Below are 10,984 nucleotides of genomic sequence, written 5' to 3' on the forward strand. Positions count from 1 at the left end.
TAAATGACTAATGATGATAAATACAATCCACCTGTGTGTAATCAAGTCTCCGTATAAATGCACCTGCACTGTGATAGTCTCAGAGGTCCGTTAAAAGCGCAGAGAGCATCATGAAGAACAAGGAACACATCAGGCAGGTCCGAGATACTGTTGTGAAGAAGTTTAAAGCCGGATTTGGATACAAAAATATTTCCCAAGCTTTAAACATCCCAAGGAGCACTGTGCAAGCGATAATATTGAAATGGAAGGAGTATCAGACCACTGCAAATCTACCAAGACCTGGCCGTCCCTCTAAACTTTCAGCTCATACAAGGAGAAGACTGATCAGAGATGCAGCCAAGAGGCCCATGATCACTCTGGATGAACTGCAGAGATCTACAGCTGAGGTGGGAGACTCTGTCCATAGGACAACAATCAGTCGTATATTGCACAAATTTGGCCTTTATGGAAGAGTGGCAAGAAAGCCATTTCTTAAAGATAGCCATAAAAAGTGTCATTTAAAGTTTGCCACAAACCACCTGGGAGACACACCAAACATGTGGAAGAAGGTGCTCTGGTCAGATGAAACCAAAATTGAACTTTTTGGCAACAATGCAAAACCTTATGTTTGGCGTAAAAGCAACACAGCTCATCACCCTGAACACACCATCCCCACTGTCAAACATGGTGGTGGCAGCATCATGGTTTGGGCCTGCTTTTCTTCAGCAGGGACAGGGAAGATGGTTAAAATTGATGGGAAGATGGATGGAGCCAAATACAGGACCATTCTGGAAGAAAACCTGATGGAGTCTGCAAAAGACCTGAGACTGGGACGGAGATTTGTCTTCCAACAAGACAATGATCCAAAACATAAAGCACAATCTACAATGGAATGGTTCAAAAATAAACATATCCAGGTGTTAGAATGGCCAAGTCAAAGTCCAGACCTGAATCCAATCGAGAATCTGTGGAAAGAACTGAAAACTGCTGTTCACAAATGCTCTCCATCCAACCTCACTGAGCTCGAGCTGTTTTGCAAGGAGGAATGGGAAAACATTTCAGTCTCTCGATGTGCAAAACTGATAGACATACCCCAAGCGACTTACAGCTGTAATCGCAGCAAAAGGTGGCGCTACAAAGTATTAACTTAAGGGGCTGAATAATTTTGCACGGCCAATTTTTCAGTTTTTGATTTGTTAAAAAAGTTTGAAATATCCAATAAATGTCGTTCCACTTCATGATTGTGTCCCACTTGTTGTTGATTCTTCACAAAAAAATACAGTTTTATATCTTTATGTTTGAAGCCTGAAATGTGGCAAAAGGTCGCAAAGTTCAAGGGGGCCGAATACTTTCGCAAGGCACTGTACTTCTAGGATTACTTTTAAATTCAGAAAGAAACCTATGACACCTTTCTGTTTTCTCAATGACATTCAAATCAACATTGAGAAAAGGGAAAATATTGGCCTCCCGAGTGGTACAGTGGTCTATGGCACTGCATCGCACTACAGACCCGGGTTCGATCCCAGGCTGTGTCACAACTGGCCAAGACCAGGAATCTCTTAGAAAAATGACTTGTGTCATGCACAAAGTAGATGTCCTAACCGACTTGCCAAAACTAGTTTGTTAACAAGTGGATCACTCTGCTCCTCTCTGGGGGGTCTTTACTTGGCTCATCATGCTCTAGTGACTCCTTATGGCGGGTAGGGAACCTGCAGGCTGACTTCGGCCGTCAATTGAGCGGTGATTCCGCCGACATATTGGTGCAGCGGGCGGGTGTTAAGGAGCGCGGTTTGGCGGTCACGGATGCATGACTCGACCTGTCCCGAGCCCATTGGGGAGTTGCAGCGATGAGACAAGATCGTAATTGAAAAAGACAAACATTTTTGTTTGTTCCGCCTGAGCAAGTGTGACCACAAGTCAGAGACCTTTATGATGACTCACAAAATGCGTTTGATGGATCGAGTGAAAAGAGAAGGAATAGCCTTTTTTTGGCTAATGTCTTTTGACTGCTGTCGGCGTCCAAAGATTATACATACACTTTATACAAGGCTTGGAGGTAAGGACGACAGCAATGGTGTACACTCTTAGAACAAGAAGATGCTCACTACAACCAAAAAGGGTCCTTCGACTGTCCCCACAGGAGAACCCCTTTTGGTTCCAGGTAGGACCCTTTTGGTTTTTAGGTAGAACTCTTTTGGGGTTCCATGTAGAAGCCTTTCCACAGAAGGTTCAACATGGGACCCAAAAGAGTTCTACCTGGAACCAAAAAGGCTTCTCCTTTGGGGATAGCCGCAGAACCCTTTTGGAACCCTTTTTTCAAAGAGTGTAACCGATACAGATATCACTTATTATTGATATAGTATCTACACTTGAAGTCGGAAGTATACACCTTAGCCAAATACATTTGAACTCAGTTTTTCACAATTCCTGACATTTAATCCTAGTAAATTGGAAATTTGGAAATTGCTCCCAAGAATGAACCAGACATGTGGAGGTCTACAATTTCTTGGCTGATTTCTTTTGATTTTCCCATGATGTCAAGCAAAGAGGCACTGTGTTTGAAGGTAGGCCTTGAAATACATCCACAGGTACACCTCCAACAAACAATTGTTGGAAAAATGACTTGTGTCATGCACAAAGTAGATGTCCTAACCGACTTGCAAACCGACAAAACTATAGTTTGTTAACAAGAAATTTGTGGAGTGGTTGAAAAACGAGTTTTAATGACTCCATCCTAAGTGTATGTAAACTTCTGACTTCGACTGTACATAGTGCAAAGATCTGGATCACTCTGCTCCTCTCTCATTTAGCTATTTTTTGCGCCTTGCAAATTGTGGTTGTTGTGGATGACTGTTCACAAAAGTGTATTTTAACCCAATAATGGTTGAATTCAAGAAGTTTAAGCTGCCTATCAATCATTGTTTTTGCAACCAGTGGACAGACAGTTAAAAATGTGCTTTTGCAACAGCTGCATAGTGCGGATCCCAGCCTATGGAATTAAAGTTTGAAGGAGTTCCTCCCTTCTAAACTCCTCCGTGGTATTGTGCTCCACAGTGTCAACAACAAGTTTCATTTAAGAAGACCACGAGTGGGGCTTTCATTGCTCAATCTAATTCTTGCTGATATCATTTTTTAAATATCCATAGGCCTAATGGACAAATGCTCAAACTCGCACACTTTTGATAGATTTCAACAGCTGCAAATGATTGAGATATCAGTAGTGCTCAAAGCATGCCACTTCATGAGAGCAGCATTTATTTTTCAACTTGAAGCAATGAGCCCAATCAGTCCTCCATGACAGGGTTTCCCAAACTCGGTCCTGGGCCCCCCTGGGGGCATATTTTATTTTTTTGCCCTAGCATAACACAGCTGATTTGAATGAACCAACTCATCATCAAGCTTTGATTATTTGAATCAGCTGTGTAGTGCTAGGGTAACCAAAAAAAGCATGCTCCTAGTGGGTGCCCCAGGACTGAGTTTGGGAAAACTCGCTCCATGACAACAAAATCATAAACAGAGTAGTATAATTAGTCTTTCGTTTTTGGGTTATGCTCCGGTAAAACAATTTGGCTAATCTATATTTCCAGGTAGTGGTAGGTATCCTAGCAGTTAGAAAGTTAGGCCAGTAACCGAAAGGTCAGACTAGTTAGAATCCCCAAGACAACAAGGTGAAAATAGGTCTATGTGCCTTTGAGCAAGGCACATAACCTTAATTGCTCCAGACCCTGGTTGTGATCCCACTCTCCGAGGGTGTCTCAGGGAGAGTGTGATATGCAAAAAACACATGCCCAATTCACACGTGCATTAATACACACTTGAACATGTGTGAAATAGTCTAAATATAAGCACGCCCCAAATTATGTTATTTATTCTTTTATTTCCAATTCTTGAAGATCAAGGTGTGTTAAATTAATTGGAATGACTGTAAATCTGACAGACTTTGGATTTGAATGTAAAGATATTACCTAGCTAATATATTATTATCTGTAGTAGAAAGCAATGGGTTAGAAGAAGCCTACATAACCAACCCATAAAGTAACATGCAACGTCCATTTAAGGCCATCTATGTAAACTCTAACACTGATGTATCCCGCAATAGATGTTTTTCAATTGGTAATATTGCCTCTTATGGGGAAAGTCATCTAAAAGTAACTGAAAGAAATCAGATTATGTTACAGAGTTTTTGTCATCCAAAAATTACATTACTAATTACAATTTTGAATATGTAACTAGCAACTGTAACAGATTACAGTTAGAAAGTAACGCACCCAACCCTGCGAGTTTACAACCTACCCCTCGCTCTCACATCCTGAGCACTGCTCTCAATCTATCTCACGTTCTGCTATGTGTGTGTGTGTGTTTGTCTCTGTGCGTAGCGTTTGGATTTCATTTGTGACAAAGCGTGGTGGAGTTAAACTCCCTCTGTCTTATTCATTTGGAAAGGATCAATCCTGTACTTATGTTTTATAACCTTTTACCACCGGGATGTCCAGAATGTTTTAAACATCTTGTGCCAACTGCAGCCAGTTGAATGGATGTATCACGGAGACATGGGAGATGGTGATTGGAGTTGACCTGCAAAAATATGATCCAGACTGGAGTCTTAGAGCATGGGGACTGGGAATAGAACTAAATAGCAGCTCTGTAGATCCAGTCAGACCCACTGGTGCCAAGTTCTCCTCTCTAAGATCCTTTCAATTCTGGTTCAAAGCAAAGTGCTCCATTGACCGAATTAAGATAGAGAGAGCAGATAACACTCTGCTAATCTCATGCCAAGGAACCATGAACTACAACCTGCTGATATCAGTTTAAATGGGAAGCAGGGGAGCGGTACGCACTCTATTCTACAGGGGTAATACCCCCCTGTCTCCCACACTTCTCCTCAGAGCCTCCCAGGCCTGATGTTGATCATGTGTGTGGGAGCCTGGGATCCAGAGCCCCTGACCTTGACCCCAACCCCCCGTTATGTGGATGATGAAAGGGGCCGTAGGGCCGGGCGATATGGGGTGGTAAATCTACCCTGCTGCTGCTGCACTGGCTCATCAGGAATGTGTCCCTCCGTTTAGAAGATTGAAAGGTCCACTTCCTCCATCAGCCTAACGGCACTCCGATCTGATGCATCCTCATCAGAATGTGGAAGACACTCCTCAAGACGCAGGAATCAAGAAAAACGGATGTCCACCTCCCAACGTCCCACAGCTTTCCTGCAGGGAAGAGAGAAGTGGACTTTGGAATTCGTACCACCACAATGGCCCCCCACGCCAGCGTATTCCCTAAAGAGACAGAAGAGGGGTGGAACCAATTTTTTCCCATTACGAAGCAGACAGGAAGCAGGGTTGAAATTGTGCTGTCCACAATGCTGTCTACATCCCCTTCTCTTGATTTGTTGGCCATGTGGGCCATGGTGGTCTACTCTGGGCTTCCATCCTGTCACTGAGGATGTTACGAGTCCCTCCACCTGGCCAAGGACACTCATGAACATGGGAATCACAGCCCAGCCGCTTCCTCCAGCCAATCTCCACCGCACAGAGGGGAGAGGAGACGTCTCGCCAAGCCAAGGTCTAGGTGTCCTGAATACAAACACAGATGGAGAGGGCAAAAGGCGAGGGTATGGGGGAGGATCGAGGGCGTAATGGACCATCTGCTTTTTACTGTAATTTTCTCCAAACTCAAATTGACTCAATCTGGTGCCAATCAGAGGAACATAATGGAGCTAATGGGCACCTGGCTGTGTTTACGTAAGGGCCTCTGCGTTTGGGGGCCGCGCTCCATAGTGTGAAGCGAGCTAGGGATTCATCAACACCCCGGCCGAGCTCGTTCACCACGCTGGCTATGGGGTTTGATTTAAACAGCAGCAGCGGCCGGCGCTCCGTCTCTGAATTCCTCCACGTCCGAGTCGGCCATTATTACAGGCCACTGCTGCAGTGAAAACACAGCACATCACGGCCCTGAGTCTTCCCACATGGGCAGAGACGCTGACAGCTCGTCAAAGAGCTGAGGGGCGGGGGTTCCTAATGTTCACACCGAGACCTAGGGAATGAAATACAGCCCCAGAGACCAGATGACCGTTGGAAAATGGAATATTTGGTATATGAGTATTGTAGATGACAGTTGATTTGAGTGAATGCCAGCTACAGGTCATCTCTCTACAGGTCATCTCTCTACAGGTCATCTCTCGTGTCAGTCAGCGTCCACACACACAGTCTGGTGGAGGAGGAGAGCATTGGGTTTCTATGAATGTCAAAACACTCCTGATTGTAAAAGATTGAGTATTGTTTGCCTTATGGTTACATTTCTCAAGGCACTGCAGAGCGAAGCAAGCCTAGCAACCCAAATGGATGTGAATACTTGCGATTATCATGTTATTACCATCATTTATTTGAGTTTAGCTCAACAGTATAGCTACACACTGTGTCTTTGTTATTAATGTGCATTTGCAAGCCAGCATAATGACATGATGTGTATTTTCCCTCAGATACCAGACCATGTTGGACTGCTGGCAGGCTGAGCCAGGAGACCGGCCAACCTTCACTGAACTGGTGGAGAGACTAGGAGACCTGCTACAGGCCAGCGTACAGCAGGTAAGATCCCCATGGCATTGTTCTATCATTCCTTCCACCCATGAGGGTACCACTAATCTGAAATTAGTGACTAGGTGAAGGTGGTTGAACCCATGAAGGGTTAAGGTGTGCCACATGATGAAGACCAGGTTCAAGGTGACCTGGAGATCAGAGGTCAGTAGAGTTGTGGATAGGGCCTTGTTTCATCTAAGTGCTTAAGGCTTGTGTGACGTACTGTTTTTCTACTGACCAGTAAATGTCTGTAGCTGAGGCAAGAGCCAAAACAGTGTGGAGGAGAACATTTGTGGAGGACGTATGCTCCTCACGAAGTAAAAGGGTTTAAGTAAGTCAAGTTTAGGCAAATAGCTCAAAACCACTTAAGCTAAAACCCAGTGAAGTACTTGAGCCACATTGTCCTTACAAAACCACTTTTAACAATGAAATTAGTCCCTGGTTCTGGATGGTGACTCACACAAATTGCAACTATTCAGGCTCCTCTGTGTAAAGCAGTAGACTGTAGATGATGCGAAGGGGTCTGGCCCAGGGGGGTGCTCACGGGAACTTGGAGGGGAAGTCACACTCAACACCCCCCCTCGGCTCCCTTTGAAAAAGTAGCTGGCGCGTAAGAGGAACCGCACTTCAAAACTGTAGGAAAAACAACAGTAATACTAATATTACGCAATATCATAAGCTCTGTATTAAGGTATTCACAATGTGGTCAATTTAGTGCAGCAGTAGTATATGTGGGAGGGAGGCTGTACATTTGGGGAGGATTTGACATTGGAGAACTTGAGAACCATTTATGACAATGGAAACATCCCAAACCCAGCAGGGAATGAGGAGGATCACTTTTTATCGTAAACAATGACAGATCGTCCTCAAAGGTCTGGAGGATTACAGATGTGATCTGACACTGATTAAATCCGCGTTCACATTACCATCACTCCTCATCACCAGCCCAAACCACCAGCTGAAAGATGACCAGATTGAACACATCTAAATGTGGGGCTGCAGGGTAGCCTAGTGGTTAGAGCGTTTGACTAGTAACCGTGAAGGTTGCAAGTTCAAACCCCCGAGCTGACATGGTACAAATCTGTCGTTCTGCCCCTGAACAGGCAGTTAAAGCCACGCTCCCAGTTTCACCTCTCTCCCAGACGTAAAGCACAGGGCCCGGTTGCATAAAACACCCTAAGTGAGCTTTCATTTTAACTTAAAGTTTCCTTAACTTTAAGTCAGTTGCACAAAACATTGTAAGGTGCATTTCCCCCTAAATGAAGTGAAAAGGTTAAGGGTGCTTCATTCAGTATGGAGGTGAATCTTGCTTTCCTCTGCCCTGGTTTCAAAAGGAAAACATCAACCAGCTAGCTAGTTAGCTAACAGTTAGCTACTTACCTAAACAATGGAAGGTACACTACCCATGGCTCCAGAGCTATAGTAGCTGCTTAGACAGCTAGCTTCTCTGTAAATCCGCTTGACGTGGTAGAAAGTAATAGAAACAAGTTGAGAGAAGAAATCCCTACAAGAAACATGCTTTATTATCTTCTGAATCAATTTGGTTATCCTGTCTTGATTGTAGAAGTACTATTTTGCCATCTCACAAAATACATGCGATTTCAGGCCGTATCCATGGTAACCAGGTACTCTTTCTGCCATACATGCCTTGAAACTACCGTAAAACCCCTTAAGTATGCCCTTACCTAAGGAAATATTTGAGGGGCTCTATGCAACGTCATTAAACAATTCCCTTAGGTAACACTTCAAATGTTTTATGCAACTGGGCCCAGGTCCAGATAGTTCATTAACTCAGACACACACAGACAGGACTAAAATGAGACCAGACAGTGGTGGGGATAGTAAAGAGATGATAGCAGGCCAGACCTCCCATCAGAATAAAACCACAGAATTAAAACACTTTATAACATTACAGATCACTCTCGCTGAAAACCAACCTCATGGGACCCCATCCTGACAGTACAGAAAAGAGCTGAACAGGGAGGATTTCAAACCCTTTCATTAATATAGGTCTGTTACATACAGACTAATTCCTTTACAGGCCAGTCAGCGATGTTGTCTCCACCAGCATCATCACCCCTTCCTCAGACATTCCACATTGGATTTATTAGGCATGACCTTGGTTTCTTTGGCAACATTCCCTGCTAGTCCTGGATGGATTTTTGTGAAGCATACGAACAGTATCAAGCTCAAATCTCCCTAAGCTTCACACGCTAATCACACACCTGTGCTTTCCGTCATGCTATGATAGCAGTTAGCTAGGCCTCTGGTCTATGATAGCTGCTAGCTAGGCCTCTCGTCTATGATAGCAGTTAGCTAGGCCTTTGGTCTATGATAACTGCTAGCTAGGCCTCTCGTCTATGATAGCAGTTGGCTAGGCCTTTAGTCTATGATAGCAGTTATCTAGGCCTCTGGTCTATGATAGCTGTTAGCTAGGCCTATGGTCCATGATAGCTGCTAGCTAGGCCTCTGATCTATGATAGCTGCTAGCTAGGCCTATGGTCTATGATAGCTGCTAGCTAGGCCTCTGGTCTATGATAGCTGCTAGCTAGGCCTCTGGTCTATGATAGCTGCTAGCTAGGCCTATGGTCTATGATAGCTGCTAGCTATGCCTCTGGTCTATGATAGCTGCAAGCTAGGCCTCTGGTCTGACATGTTGTGTTCTCTCCTCTTTCTGTCCATTCAGGAGGGAAAGCATTACATCCCTATAGCAGCCCTGCTGTCTAAGGAGGGAGACCCCTCCAACACGGCCCTGTCAGAGGAGACCAACACCAGGCCACTCTCTTACCGCGACTCAGGGAGCACCTGGTAAGAAGGATGAGTCTGTAGGCTGGCCAGTCAGTACACTACATTACCCAGCTAGCTATATTACCCTCAACCTAACAGAGATATTACCCTCAACCTAACACACAAGATCACACTCACACCTGTGGCTCACAACAGTATTGAATAAGGTTCTCACATTGATTGTATTGCAATTTAGGGCTGTATTCAATCTGCATTGTGGAAGTTCAGCATTACAGCGTGATTGAAATTTAAAGGCCTTAGCAGAGACTGCATTCGCGGGAAACCCTGCATAAGTCGGCTCAATGGGAAATTATCTCAAAATTTCTATCACGCAATCTGTAACGCTTCAGCGATATACATATTGAAGAGCGCTTATTTGAATAATTCTGCCGTAAGTCTATGTTCATTATATACCATTTAATAGAGAAATTTAAACAGTGAAATGTAATATCTCCATGGGCATCTTGGCTTAATGGTAACTTTAATTTATCTTTAAAGCTGTGTTATTTTAACTGAACTGAGTGTTAAGATAACAACCAATATTTTCCCCACTCTTTATTCAGTACATTGTTCAAAGCACACTCCATTTTCTTTACATATGCTTTGCTTGGCCGGTCGTGTACTTACTCTTAAAGAAGTGCAAGTAGATCTGCTTGAGGACAATGAAAGACCTGATAAAGATTGGGATGAGAACTATATACCCTGGCAGTCTGATGGTGAGGGAGCCCAAAGCATTGTGGCCCCTTCGAAGATTTTCCTCCCAAACCACAGATCCTGCACCAGGATTTATGTCCACTTAAAATAATATTTGTTAAACCCTCGTATTTTCATAGGTCTTACGAGTGGGTTTATTGAGAATGTATTAAAATGCTTTAATGTCAGTTATCCCTTAAGCTGAATTAAGCAGTTATTTGATTCTCTCTCTGTGTTGGAAAGCCAAGAAAATAGGGTTTATTTTTAAAGATCAATTCCCCCGACACTATGTAATTGTTGACTGAATTGATTATGTTCCCGATTATTGTGTTTTTTCTATGCTTTTTGGCGCCTGTATAATCTTGGATTTCTCTGGCTGGGACATTTTTCCTACATTAGGATCTGACTTTGGAAAATTTTTCCTTTCAGGAACATTAAGATCCGTCCAGCAAGTGTGAAGACCTTTGATGAGGTTACCATGGAGAACGGTTCTAACGACAACCATGAGGTGAATTAACCCATCACCCCTATCCCACTCTCACACGATGAACACCAAGTGACCCAAACCTCCCAGCAAACTGGGAACATTCCCAGAACATTAGCTAAGTTTACCATGAAGTTCTAGTTAGGGTTGTTTCTAACATTAGCATGATAACATCCCAAAAACATTCCAAGAATGTTGGAATCAATCCAGGGTCTGTAATGACACCTTTAGTACTGATATGCAGTGCCTTAGACCGCTGCGAGTGTTAATGTTTTCCCAGTAAACCAAAATTGGTTCTGTGAAAGTTCCCAGAACATTCGTTAGGTTGCGGTAGATGTTCTCATAACACAAAAATGATTATACAATGATGTATAAAACATTCGCCTGATGTTGCAAGAATGTTCCCAGAACACATTTTATCTGTTCTTTAAAAGTTTCCAGAATGTTTCATTAGGTTGTGGGAAGAGTC

General features: G+C 43.7%; 1 protein-coding gene across 1 annotated transcript in view; it reads left to right on the forward strand.

Annotated features, from left to right (window-relative positions):
- The window catches only part of LOC100136647 (vascular endothelial growth factor receptor kdr-like), a 90,164-nt gene that overhangs the window by 61,453 nt on the left and 17,727 nt on the right, over positions 1–10,984 (forward strand). Inside the window, exons 26-28 of the mRNA XM_021583881.2 lie at positions 6,455–6,560; positions 9,238–9,359; positions 10,461–10,539. Coding sequence (XP_021439556.2) covers positions 6,455–6,560; positions 9,238–9,359; positions 10,461–10,539 — 307 coding nt within the window. The remainder of the gene's footprint in view (positions 1–6,454; positions 6,561–9,237; positions 9,360–10,460; positions 10,540–10,984) is intronic.

This window comes from Oncorhynchus mykiss, chromosome 31 (genome assembly GCF_013265735.2).
Source record: "Oncorhynchus mykiss isolate Arlee chromosome 31, USDA_OmykA_1.1, whole genome shotgun sequence".
Classification (NCBI taxonomy): domain Eukaryota; kingdom Metazoa; phylum Chordata; class Actinopteri; order Salmoniformes; family Salmonidae; genus Oncorhynchus; species Oncorhynchus mykiss.